This window comes from Oryctolagus cuniculus, chromosome 18, assembly GCF_964237555.1.
Source record: "Oryctolagus cuniculus chromosome 18, mOryCun1.1, whole genome shotgun sequence".
Classification (NCBI taxonomy): domain Eukaryota; kingdom Metazoa; phylum Chordata; class Mammalia; order Lagomorpha; family Leporidae; genus Oryctolagus; species Oryctolagus cuniculus.
The window spans coordinates 5,060,512-5,074,302 of record NC_091449.1 but is presented as its reverse complement, the minus strand read 5'-3'; the positions used below and the strand labels follow the sequence as shown (position 1 = coordinate 5,074,302).

The 13,791-nt window shown below is 40.8% G+C and overlaps 2 protein-coding genes and 1 long non-coding RNA gene across 3 annotated transcripts in view; 1 reads left to right on the top strand and 2 right to left on the bottom strand.

Annotated features, from left to right (window-relative positions):
* The window catches only part of LOC138843156 (uncharacterized), a 39,690-nt gene that overhangs the window by 817 nt on the left and 25,082 nt on the right, over window positions 1–13,791 (bottom strand). The gene's annotated exons all lie outside the window — the stretch shown is intronic.
* ORYCUNV1R1576 (vomeronasal 1 receptor oryCunV1R1576) lies at window positions 662–1,624 on the top strand. Its single transcript, NM_001167263.1, is given in 1 exon segment — window positions 662–1,624. A coding segment is annotated over 1 exon segment (963 nt).
* Window positions 11,487–12,568, bottom strand: LOC100338632 (glycine cleavage system H protein, mitochondrial-like). Its single transcript, XM_051830477.2, has one exon. The coding sequence runs from the start codon at window positions 12,055–12,057 to the stop codon at window positions 11,515–11,517; it is 543 nt and encodes a 180-aa protein (XP_051686437.2). The 5' UTR covers window positions 12,058–12,568; the 3' UTR covers window positions 11,487–11,514.

The following is a 13,791-nucleotide window of genomic DNA, read 5'->3' as shown; positions in this document are numbered from 1 at the left end:
TCTTGGAAATCTCTTTTTTTTTTCTTACTTAAGGAAGATAAACTTCATGCATCTCATATATACAAATTTAGGAACATAGTGATTCTTCCCACACTTCCCCCCCCAGACAATACTCCTACCCTTCTTTCTCCTCCTTCTCCCATTCCTATTATTATTTTTCACAAGATCTATTGTAAGTTAACTTTAAATTCATAAAATTAACCCTACTCTAAGTGGAGAGTTCAACAAATAGTATGAAGAAAAAACAAAAAAGCAAACAAGCAAAAAAGCATTGTTCCTCAACAGTCAAGACAAGGGCTGTTCAAAATCATCACATCACAGAGTGTCAACTTCACACCTATAGATTACCTTTTAGGTACTCTATTAGTTACCATAGATGAGAGAGAACATAAGGTATTTATTTTTGGAGGACCGGCTTATTTTCCTAAGTGCAATGGTTTCCAGTTGTATCTATTTTATTGTGAAAGAGAGTACTTCAATTTGGGGGGCGGGGGCAGATCTCTTAATAAAAGAAGAAGAGCTCTCAGTATTTCTCAGTGGCGGAATCACAGTTCCTGGAGAAGGTTGGTGTTCAGCTGGTGCTGTAAATGCATCTCACTCTTGGTCTTCTCATGCAGGTACCTGGTGTGAAAATACATGTCAGTCACCAGGAGCTAGCAGAATGGCTTCCTGGGAGGTGGCCACAGGAACGCTCTTCTTAGCTCAGGTCATATGTGGAATTCTGGGGAACTTCTCTCTTCTTTCCCATCATGTCTTCCATTCCTTGACTGGATTCAAGGCAAGATGCACAGATTTGATTCTGAGGCACCTCCTTGTAGCCAACTGCTTGGTCATTCTCTCCTGTGGAGTGCCAGAGGCAGTGACAGCTTTAAGGGGGAAATTTCTCCCCAGCGATGCTGAGTGCAGCCTTCTTTTCTATGTACAAAGAGTGTCCAGGGCCGTGTCCATCGAAAGCACCTGCTTCTTGAGTATCTTCCAGGCCATCACCATCAGCCCCAGGAATTCTAGGTGGGCAGAGCTTAAAGTCAAAGCTCCCAGGTACATAGGCCTCTCCTCCATGCTGTGCTGGATCCTGAACATGTTAATAAACACCATTTCCCCCATCTACGTGACAAGTAAGTGGATCAACACAAGCATCACAAAGAGAAAAGACTATGGGTACTGTAACGCTGTCTTCCAAGACACCTTCACAGGCTCGCTCTTCTTGGCACTACTATTGTTGCCTGATGCTGTGTCCTTGGAGCTCATGCTCCTGGCCAGCAGCTCCATGGTGTTCAGCCTGCACAGACACAAGCAGCAGGTGCAGCACATTCATGGTCCCAGGAATGCTTCCCCCAGGACTTCCCCTGAATCCAGAGCTACTCGGAGCATCCTTGCTCTGGTGAGCACATTTGTATTTTTTTACGTGGTCTCCTCCACTTTCCAAGTGTATTTGGCTCTTCTTTGTAAGCCCAGTCGATTGACAGTGAACATCTCTGCATTATTTGCTGGCTGTTTCCCAACTCTTAGCCCCTATCTTCTCATGAGCTGTGACTCCAGGGTACCCAGGCTCTGCTTTGCCTGGATAAGCAATACAAAATCCCCCAACATTATCAGAAACATGTACCTTGTATTTGCTTTATAATACTCACTTCTTGTACAATAGTATAGGCACAGTTATTTGGTAGCCATATTACAAGACCCTATACGCATGCTTACACACATGTGTGAATGTATATAGGGTGTAATACACACTATTAGATTACATTTGTTATCAAGCAATCATAGTAGGATAATATATACTTAGAAATATAAAAATATTAGTCACAATAATAAACTGCTTTAAATCTACAGCCTATTTTATTTGACATTTATACAGTCATTAATTAAGTCACATGAAATTTATTTTTCATTTTTCTACTTTAAGCCTTATATTTTAGGTGCATATATTTATAACTGATTAAGTATAGTCAAACAATGTTTAACAGGAATAGTCAGTCTGCTTGTTTTAAAATAACACTGCATATGGCCGGCGCCGCGGCTCACTAGGCTAATCCTCCACCTAGCGGCGCCGGCACACCGGGTTCTAGTCCCGGTTGGGGCACCGGATTCTGTCCCGGTTGCCCCTCTTCCAGGCCAGCCCTCTGCTGTGGCCAGGGAGTGCAGTGGAGGATGGCCCAGGTGCTTGGGCCCTGCACCCCATGGGAGACCAGGAAAAGCACCTGGCTCCTGGCTCCTGCCATCGGATCAGCGCGGTGCACCGGCCGCAGCGCACCGGCCGCAGCGGCCGTTGGAGGGTGAACCAATGGCAAAGGAAGACCTTTCTCTCTGTCTCTCTCTCTCACTGTCCACTCTGCCTGTCAAAAAAAAAAAAAATAACGCTGCATATATTTGAGATTGGATTTATCTAATTACCATGTGCACCTCTTGACATTTGTTCACTATTCTTATTCTTTCTGCCTTAACTTTTTCTTTTTTAAAGATTTATTTACCTATTTGAAAGGCAGAGTTACAGAGAGAGAGAGAGAGAGAGAGAGAGATCTTCCATGCACTCCCAATGGCTGCAACAGCTAGGGCTGGACCATTCCACAGCCAGGAGGTTGGAACTCCATCCGGGTCTCCCACGTGGGTGCAGGGGCCCAAGCATTTGGACCATCTTCTGCTGCTTTCCCAAGCACCTTACTCAGGAACTGGATAGGAAGTGCAGCAGCTGGGATTCAAACCAGTGCTCACATGGGATTTCAGCATTGAAGGTGGTGGCATAACCCTACTGAGCCACAATGCTGGCCCTGACATAGGTCCTTGAATGCAAGTTAAAATGGACAGTTTGGGGCCAACGCTGTGGCATAGCAGAGAAAGCTGCTTTCTGCAGTGCTGGCATCCCATCTGGGCACCGGATCAAGTCCTGGCTGCTCCACTTCCAATCCAGCTCTCTGCTATGGCCTGGGAAAGCAGAGGAAGGTGGCTCAAGTTCTTGGGTCCCTGCCACCCACATGGGAATACCCGGAGGAATCTCCTGGCTCCTGGCTTCAAGTTGGTGCAGCTCCAGACATTACAGCCATCAGAGGAGTGAACAAGTGAATGAAGACCTCTCTCTCTCTCTCTCTCTGCATCTCCTTCTCTGAGTAACATGACGTTCAAATAAATAAATAAATCTTTTAAAAAATGAATAAAAAACCAAAATGGTCAGTTTTCTCTCTGAACTAAATGAGATTATGAACTTATGATATTATGTTTATTATTTTCCTAAATATGCTTCTGACTGTTGGAAATTTTATCATAAAGGCATCCCTCTGTTTTGTTAACTCTTTGTATTTTATTATTGTCACCACAGTTTTACTTATATTTCAGGATGGCTCGTAAAAGGAATTATCACTATTTACATGTAATAGTAATTTTAATGACTTACTCTATAGAATAAACAAGCACCATCTTCATAACATAGTGTTTTAAAAAATTAGGAATGGATATGCTATATACCTTTTCTAATTAAAGAAAAAGGTTTCAAGATGGCTTTGTGACATAGCAGATACAGCTGCCAACTGCAACATCAGCATTCCACATGGGTGCCAGTTCAGCTCCCAGCTGCTCCACTTCTGATCCACACCCTGCTAATGGCCTCAGAAAAGCAGTGTAAAATGGCCCAAGGATTTGGCTTTTAGCTTTGGCCTGGCCCAGCCCTGATTGTTGTGGCCATCGGGGGAGTAAACCAGAGGATGGAAGTTAAGTAATTTTCCAAAGAATGTTGGTATGCATCACCATGGAGCACCATGTGATATCTGAATTGCATAGAAAGGGGGCTGCATCTCAATGTGATGCAGAATACTCCATCTGGAGAGCAAACTGGCATTGGGCAAGGGATAATTGATGAGAATACTTAATTAGCTTTATTCTAGTATCTTACAAATGAATGTGCTGTGAATTATCTATGGTGTTTCAGTATTGCAATATATCCAAAAAAGGATTGGTGATGATTATTTCTTGGGATGTTTTCATGTAAGGAAGAAGGAACATGAAAGGAGGACTTCAGATGTAAAGTATGTTGGCCCAAGTGCTGCACCCACGTAGGAGACCAGGGAGAAGCTCCTGGCCTCCTGGCTTTGGCCTGCCCCAGCCCTAGCCATTGCAGCCATTTAGGGAATGAACCAGCAGATGGAAGATTCCCTTTCTCTCTCTCTCTCTCCCTCTCCCACTCTCTCTTTCTCACTGTAACTCTGCCTTTCAAATAAATAAATAAATCCTTTTTTTAAAAAAAAGGCTCTTCAAAGCATATAAAATAAGGAAATCATTATTTGAAAAGCATACCAACAGACCCTGGGGACGTGATAGGAGCCGTGTTTATCTCCATCCCTGAGTGTTGGATACCAAAGAACAACCTCTCCTACCAGACTCACCAGGTCTCTCCATACCTGGCAGCTCCTGGAATGCAGAAAAGGCCCCTGTCCACTCAGATCTTCCCATATAGAGATCCAGGGAATTGTGCTCCTCGGGAACCTGCCCCAGTCCTGATGCCCTCCATTCTCAGAAATGCTCACATATTCTGCTACAGTAGTGAGGATGTGTGCTGAGCTTTGGCTCCATACAGCACCTGGTAATTTCCCATTGACCAGAACCTGGATTTGGCCTTCAAAATGGTCTCAAGATCCTTTTTTTCCTAGACATTAATTTAATGACAACACAACATATGAAAACCTATGGGATACAGCAAGAGCAGTGTTTAAGTTTAGAGTAATTAGCACCTACATCAAGAAATTGAAAAGGCATCAAATCTAACAATGCATCTCAAAGACCTAGAAAAATAAGAACAAGCCATACCCTAATTAGTAGAAGAAAGAAATAATTAAACCGAGAGAAGAAACATAATTGAAACAAAAATTAATAAAATGAAGAGCTGGATTTTTGAAAAAATAAAGTAACTAGGAACAAATAAAGGAGAATACTTAAGTATTTTCAGAGAAGTATTTTTCATCTTTCATTTTGTTTATTTTAAATTTTAAATTGAGACACAAAGAGAGCACGCTCCCTTCCATTGCTTCACTACACTACTGAAATCCCCACAATAGCCAGGAGGCCAAAAGTAGGAACTCAATCCAGGTCTCCCACATGAGTGGCAGGAACTTGACAACTGGCCTGCTGTCTCCCAGGGAGATAGGAAGCTGGAGTTGGGAGCTGGGAGCTGGGAGTCAAACCCAGGCACTCTAATGTGGGAACCTAATTTTCTAAGTGCAATGCCAAACACTCCTATTTAATTTAGAGTAACATATGTCTAGGGATGATAAAGAGTAGCCTAGGAAATGGAGCACTCCACATTTAACATACAACTATTAAATCACTTACTGTCCCCATCACCTTTCTGAGAAATGGTGGTAGTAACAGATGTCTTAGCTAGCTTGGGCAAAGCAATATAAGAGATCACCTTCAAAACAAAAAGGTAAATTTATATAAGTACTATGCTGATTTTGGGGACAGATTATGTGTGACTTGTGTATTTCTAAAGCAGAGAGTCAGATTAGTTAGCCCAATTAATAATTACTCAAATGGGGAGACAATTATCTGGGTACTCCATTGTTAAGAGTACAGATGGACAGTCCAGCCATGATGTGGCCATTAGGACACTCCTGGAAAGATGCTTTCTTTTGCTAAAGAGCTGAGAAGGTTTGCATGTTATTTACTTACCTACTTCCAAGTTCTCATTTTTGCTGTTTGTTTACCACCAGAGGTGGTAATATCTGAATATTACCCTTTTTCTATAGTAACTAGGAAAATGATACAGGAGTAAGCTTGTGCTTTGTGTGTATGAATATCTATTTATTTGTACATGTATTTAATCCAGCCCCTAAAACTGTTGTAGTTGACTAATTTAGAGACAGTAAGTATGCCATATATATTAACCACTTGAAAATAACATTTGGCACCCTAACTAAGCAGTGGTTGAGACAGTGTTGCAGCTCACAGGCCCTCCCTGCATGGCCACCTCTGTTCCCATTACTTAAGTAGAAACCTGCATATGGTTTCACTTCTTAAGAATACCATGTGCTATGCTGATCAAAAAAGGTTCACATTTCCTTGTTTTTCCTCTTCTCATTTCTAACCTAGCGTGATGAAAACTCAGTGATTTCTTTTTGCCTATATTAAAGATGACAAGTGTTTGATTCTACCAGGATTAATTTGCAACTAAAAGGAAACATTTCTTGGAACCTTTCATTGTTACAGTTTAAACTTTCTTTTAAAACATAACTTTCGGGCCGGCGCCGCGGCTCACTAGGCTAATCCTCCGCCTAGCGGCGCCGGCACACCGGGTTCTAGTCCCGGTAGGGGCTCCGGATTCTGTCCCGGTTGCCCCTCTTCCAGGCCAGCCCTCTGCTGTGGCCAGGGAGTGCAGTGGAGGATGGCCCGGGTGCTTGGGCCCTGCACCCCATGGGAGACCAGGAAAAGCACCTGGCTCCTGGCTCCTGCCATCGGATCAGCGCGGTGCGCCGGCCGCAGCGCGCCAACCGCGGCGGCCATTGGAGGGTGAACCAACGGCAAAGGAAGACCTTTCTCTCTGTCTCTCTCTCTCTCACTGGCCACTCTGCCTGTCAAAAAAAAAAAAAAATTAAAACATAACTTTCTATAAGTTAAAATTAGCATCTTCATAGATACTAGCCAAGTCACTTAATCAACTATTAACATCAAAACATGATATGAGGAAGTTGAAATTTTATTTCTGTTTCTTATTTTGCTGTAGAGCTGCTGCTTCACTGCATAAAACAGCACCAGCAAATGCAGTATATTGCAAAAATTAAAATAGTATTGTTCTTTCTCTGGCACCGTACAACTAACAAAAACTGTTGTGTATTCCCAGTTACTTCCAATGGAAAGATCATTACATATTTTGACTCCAATCCAGGGATGAGTATAAGCAAGTTACAATATTACATAAGGCTTAAGATAACAATGTGATCCTTGAATTACATTATTTGTAAAACTAGTTTTTACCACAGATCACTTCATGGATTCTGAATACCAGTGCCTAGAGCCTAGTATAAATATCACAAGGTACTGTGAAAAAGATGCATATTAAGTTTATCTGCAATCATTACAAAGTTAGAGTATATTTTCTTCCAGTAGCAGAGTTGAAAGTAGTATTTCTTCCATCAAGATTGCTAAAAGTTGCAATTTTAAGTCCTGTCCACCACTAATTTAAGAGAAAACTGTAGAAATCAACAGGATTGAATCCAAAAAAAAAAATTACAAAAAATCAGCCAAACGAGGAGCTGGTTTTTTGAAAAAATAAACAAAATTGACACCCCATTGGCCCAACTAACTAAAAAAAGAAAAGACCCAAATCAATAAAATCAGAGATGAAAAAGGAAACATAACAACAGACACCACAGAAATAAAAAGAATCATCAGAAATTACTACAAGGACTTGTATGCCAGCAAACAGGGAAACCTATCAGAAATGGATAGATTCCTGGACACATGCAACCTACCTAAATTGAACCAGGAAGACATAAAAAACCTAAACAGACCCATAACTGAGACAGAAATTGAAACAGTAATAAAGGCCCTCCCAACAAAGAAAAGCCCAGGACCAGATGGATTCACTGCTGAATTCTACCAGACATTTCAAGAAGAACTGACTCCAATTCTTCTCAAACTATTCAGAACAATCGAAAAAGAGGGAATCCTCACAAATTCTTTCTATGAAGCCAGCATCACCTTAATTCCTAAGCCGGAAAAACATGCAGCATTGAAAGAGAATTACAGACCAATATCCCTGATGAACATAGATGCAAAAATCCTCAATAAAATTCTCGCCAATAGAATGCAACAAAACATCAGAAAGATCATCCACCCAGACCAAGTGGGATTTATCCCTGGTATGCAGGGATGGTTCAACATTCGCAAATCAATCAATGTGATTCACCACATTAACAGACTGCAGAAGAAAAACCATATGATAATCTCAATAGATGCAGAGAAAGCATTTGATAAAATACAACATCCTTTCATGATGAAAACTCTAAGCAAACTGGGTTTGGAAGGAACATTCCTTAATACAATCAAAGCAATTTATGTAAAACCCTTGGCCAGCATCCTATTGAGTGGGGAAAAGTTGGAAGCATTTCCACTGAGAACTGGTACCAGACAGGGATGCCCACTCTCACCACTGCTATTCAATATAGTTCTGGAAGTTCTAGCCAGAGCTATTAGGCAAGAAAAAGAAATTAAAGGGATACAAATTGGGAAGGAAGAACTCAAACTATCCCTTTTTGCAGATGATATGATTCTTTATTTAGGGGACCCAAAGAACTCTACTAAGAGATTATTGGAACTCATAGAAGATTTTGGCAAAGGAGCAGGGTATAAAATCAATGCACAAAAATCAACAGCCTTTGTATACACAGGCAATGCCACGGCTGAGGAAGAACTTCTAAGATCAATCCCATTCACAATAGCTACAAAAACAATCAAATACCTTGGAATAAACTTAACCAAGGACGTTAAAGATCTCTACAATGAAAATTACAAAACCTTAAAGAAAGAAACAGAAGAGGATACCAAGAAATGGAAAAATCTTCCATGCTCATGGATTGGAAGAATCAATATCATCAAAATGTCCATTCTTCCAAAAGCAATTTATAGATTCAATGCAATACCAATCAAGATACCGAAGACCTTCTGCTCAGATCTGGAAAAAATGATGCTGAAATTCATATGGAGGCACAAGAGACCTCGAATAGCTAATGCAATCTTGTACAACAAAAACAAAGCTGGAGGCATCACAATACCAGATTTCAGGACATACTACAGGGCAGTTGTAATCAAAACAGCATGGTACTGGTACAGAAACAGATGGATAGACCAATGGAACAGAATTGAAACACCAGAAATCAATCAAAACATCTACAGTCAACTCATATTTGATCAAGGATCCAAAACCAATCCCTGGAGTAAGGACAGTCTATTCAATAAATGGTGCTGGGAAAATTGGATTTCCATGTGCAGAATCATGAAGCAAGACCCCTGCCTTACACCTTACACAAAAATTCACTCAACATGGATTAAAGACTTAAATCTATGACCTGACACCATCAAATTATTAGAGAACATTGGAAAAACCCTGCAAGATATAGGTACCGGCAATGACTTCTTGGAAAACACCCCAGAAGCACAGGCAGTCAAAGCCAAAATTAATATTTGGGATTGCATCAAAGTGAGAAGTTTCTGTACTGCAAAAGAAACAGTCAGGAAAGTGAAGAGACAACCGACAGAATGGGAAAAAATATTTGCAAACTATGCAACAGATAAAGGGTTGATCACCAGAATCTACAAAGAAATCAAGAAACTCCACAACATCAAAACAAACAACCCACTTAAGAGATGGGCCAAGGACCTCAACAGACATTTTACAAAAGAGGAAATCCAAATGGCCAACAGGCACATGATAAAATGTTCAAGGTCACTAGCAATCAGGGAAATGCAAATCCAAACCACAATGAGGTTTCACCTCACCCCAGTTAGAATGGCTCACATTCATAAATCTACCAACAATAGATGCTGGAGAGGATATGGGGGGAAAGGGACACTAACCCACTGTTGGTGGGAATGCAAATTGGTTAAGCCACTATGGAAGTCAGTTTGGAGATTCCTCAGAAACCTGAATATCACCCTACCATTCAACCCAGCCATCCCACTCCTTGGAATTTACCCAAAGGAAATGAAATTGGCAAACAAACAAGCTGTCTGCACCCTAATGTTTATTGCAGCTCAATTCACAATAGCTAAGACCTGGAACCAACCCAAATGCCCATCAACAGTAGACCGGATAAAGAAATTATGGGACATGTACTCTATAGAATACTATACAGCAGTCAAAAACAACGAAACCCGGTCATTTGCAACAAGATGGAGGAATTTGGAAAACATCATGCTGAGTGAATTAAGCCAGTCCCAAAGGGACAAATATCATATGTTCTCCCTGACTGGTGACAACTAACTGAGCACCAAAGGGGAAACTTGTTGAAATGAAATGGACATTATGAGAAACAGTGACTTGATCAGCTCTTGTCCTGACGGTTGATGTACAATGTAATACTTTATCCATTTTAGTATTTTTTTTGTTCTAGTACTGTTGGTTGAACTCTGTAATTAACACACAATTATTCTTAGGTGTTTAAATTTTAACTGAAAAGTGATCCCTGTTAGGAATTTGGAAAACATTATGCTGAGTGAAATAAGCCAGTCCCAAAGGGACAAATACCACTTGTTCTCCTTGATAGGTGACAACTAACTGAGCACCAAAAAGGAAACCTGTTAAAGTGAAATGAACACTATGAGAAACGGTGACTTGATCAGCCCTCACCCTGACTGTTGATGAGCAACTTGATATGTTATCCGTCTTAGTATTTTTTTGTTTGTTCTACTTAATACTTTTGGTTGAATACTGTAATCAATACACAATTCTTCTTAAGTGCTGAAACTTAACTGAAAAGTAATCACTGTTAAATATAAGAGTGGGAATAAGAGAGGGAAGAGATGCGCAATTCAGGACATGCTCAAGCTGACTTACCTCAAATGACAGAATTAGAAACATACCAGGGGATTCCAATTTAATCCCATCAAGGTGGCATGTACCAATGACATTTCACTAGTCCCAGTGATCAATTTCAGTTCACAATTGATCATAATGATAGGACTAAGAACCAAAGGGATCACAGAAACAAGAATAGTGTCTGCAATTACTAGCTGATAGAATCAAAAAGGGAGAGAATGATCCAACATGGGAAGTGAGATACACAGCAAACCCATAGAATGGCAGATGTCCTAAACAGCACTCTGGCCTCAGAATTAGCCCTTAAGGCATGCGGATCCAGCTGAAAAGTCCATGAGAGTATTTCAGGCATGGAAAGCCAACACACTCTGAAAAAAAAAAAAAACCTAAATGAAAGATCTCTGTGAGTGAGATCCCAGTGGAAAGAACAGGTCATCAAAGAAGGAGGTACCCTTCTCTGAAGGGAGGAGAGAACTTCCACTTTGACCATGGCCTTGTCTAAAAATTATCAGAGTCGGTGAACTCAGGGGGCTTCCATAGCCTTGGCAGCTCATGACAAGAGCCTAGGGTGATTACTGATGCCATAAACAAGAGTGTCAATTTGTTAAGTCAACAACAGGAGTCACTGTGCACTTACTCCTCATGTAGGATCTTTGTCCTTAGTGTGCTGTACATTGAGATTTAATGCTACAACTATTACTCAAACAGTATTTTTCACTTTATGTTTCTGTGTGGGAGCAAACTGTTGAAATCTTTACTTAATGTATGCTAAACTGATCTTCTGTATATAAAGAGACACGAAAATGAATCTTGATATGAATGGAAGGGGAGAGGGAATGGGAAATGGGAGGGTTGTGGGTGGGAGGGACGTTATGGGGGGGAAGCCATTGTAATCCATAAGCAGTACTTTGGAAATTTATATTCATTAAATAAAAGTTAAAAAAAAAAAAACACGAAAAAAAAGAGAAAACTGTGCTGGAATAAGTTATTCCATACTAGTTCATGTAAGGGTTCCACTTTAATTTCTCAATAGATTTTATGTATTTCTCATAGGCTTCTTCACTCATTAGTTCATCTAGTTCTGAAGGGTTACTCAGCGTCATCTTGATCAGCCAACCATCTTCATAACAAGATTTGTGGATAAGTCCTGGGTTTTCTGCAAGGGCTTCTTTAATTTCAGTTACTTCTGATAGAGGAGAATAGAGTTCGCTAGCAGCTTTCACACTTTCCAAGGCACCAAATTCATCTTGTTTTTTCAATTTTGTCCCAACTTCAGGCAGACTGCAATAAACAACATCTCCCAAAGCTTCCTGTGCAAAATTGCTGATTCCCACTGTTCCACTACCATTTTCTGTTGTTATCCATTCATGTTTCTCTGTGAGTTTACGCACCGAGATCAGAGCGGGTCCAGTGCCCAGCGTCGGAACGGCGCCCGCCCACAGCCACCAGGGCAGAGGCGAGCAGGGCGCAGCGGGCGCAGAGGCCATGAGCAGCCTACAAGTCGCGGCCCGCACGCTCCACACCACTCGCAGCGCCATGTTCGCAGTTTAGGAATATGTATTTTTATATAATTCACTACAATAGAAAATCAATATAATATACTAAATGTATCCCAGCTTAATTGGAAGTCTTTAGTAGGAACAAATTCAACACAGTCCTTTAGATGCAATTTCTTTTGGGTTGACAGCAACACTTTTTGTTATATTTTATGTCCTATAAATGCCAATAAGTCTATCTAAAATCTCAAACATGTGGTTTCAAAGTGAAATTATGATGAACTGGGCATTTTTGTTCACATATATACAATGCAACAATGGACACATTTTTAAAATCAAAGGCTGCATCAGTTTCATCCATGAAGTAAAGGGGAGTGGGTTTGTAATGATGGAGAGCAAACTCTAAAGCCAAGGAACGAAGTGTTTTCTCTCCTCCTGAATGGTTGAAGATCTTCCAACTTTCCTTAGGTGGTGGAACACTGCACAGGATTCCTTCAGAGAAAGGATCCAAGCTGTCTCTAAGCTCCAGTTCAGCTTCCCCTACCAAGGTAAGCATCTGGTAATTCTCTTGTATTTGTTATTATATAAAAGTCTGTCATAAATTTATTAAGCCTGTGTTTCCGCAGATCTTCATATGCTTGTCTAAAATTATCTCTTTCATAAGTAATTTTGTCCAATTCTTCCTTCTTTTTATATTCTGCAATGGCACCAAGGTTTGGTTTCATTTCATGACACTGGGCTACCAAAAGTGAAATCTGACTTGTTATGGAATCTCTATTCTTGATTGCTTCAAAATCTTCTTAGCTCAAACTGAAACTTCTTCAACAGGATTATCTTTTACGGGATACAATGATTTTTTAAGATTTATTTATTTATTTGAAAGTCAAAGTTACACAGAGAGGAGAGGCAGAGGTAGAGAAAAGTCTTCCACCCACTGGTTCTCTCTCTAATTGCCGGCAATGGCCAGAGCTGCACCAATCCAAAGCCAGGAGCCAGGAGCTTCTTCCGGTCTCTCATGTGGGTGCAAGGACCCAAAAACTTGGGCCATCTTTCACTGCTTTCCCAGGCCATAGCAGAGAGCTGGATCAGAAGTGGAGCACCCAGGACTCGAACCAGCACCCACATGGGATGCTGACACTGCAGGTGGCGGCTTTACCTGCTACGTCTCAGTGCCACCCCCTCAATGGTATTTTTGAGATCTCTGTTGCGTTTGTATTTCTTATGACCTCTGTTGCTTTATCCTCAAGACTTTTTAGCTCTGCTGTTAGGTCTTCTACTTCTTTCTCAGAATCTTTTATTTCTTTCTCTGTACTAATCACAGATTCTTGTGCTTTTTAAAGATTTCTGTCAGCCATCTTGAATGCTACTTGGACTTTTGTAGTAGCAGAAGTACATTCATCTAATTACTTATTTATTTTATCAAGTTTGTCTTCTTGGGCCTTGAGTTTATGGTTATAGTGATCTTGTGTAATCATTTAACCTGAGCTTCCACAGTACCTGCTTTCTTAGCCACAGCATCACATAAAGCACTAACATTTTCTTCTAGCAAGTTCTGCTTTTTTGGTCAGGGGCTGTAGTAAATTCATTAGTTTCAAGTTCCTTCACTTGGACAGTCAGATACTTTTCTTGCTCTAAGAGTTGCTGGATGCTCGCAGTGAACTTGTAGTTAATCTTTACCTGACACATAATCCTACACAGTGCAGAGTACAGTGTGGGACTTAGGTCCCTAAGAATGTTCTGCAATGAGCAAACAGGACATTAGCAGACCTCTCACCT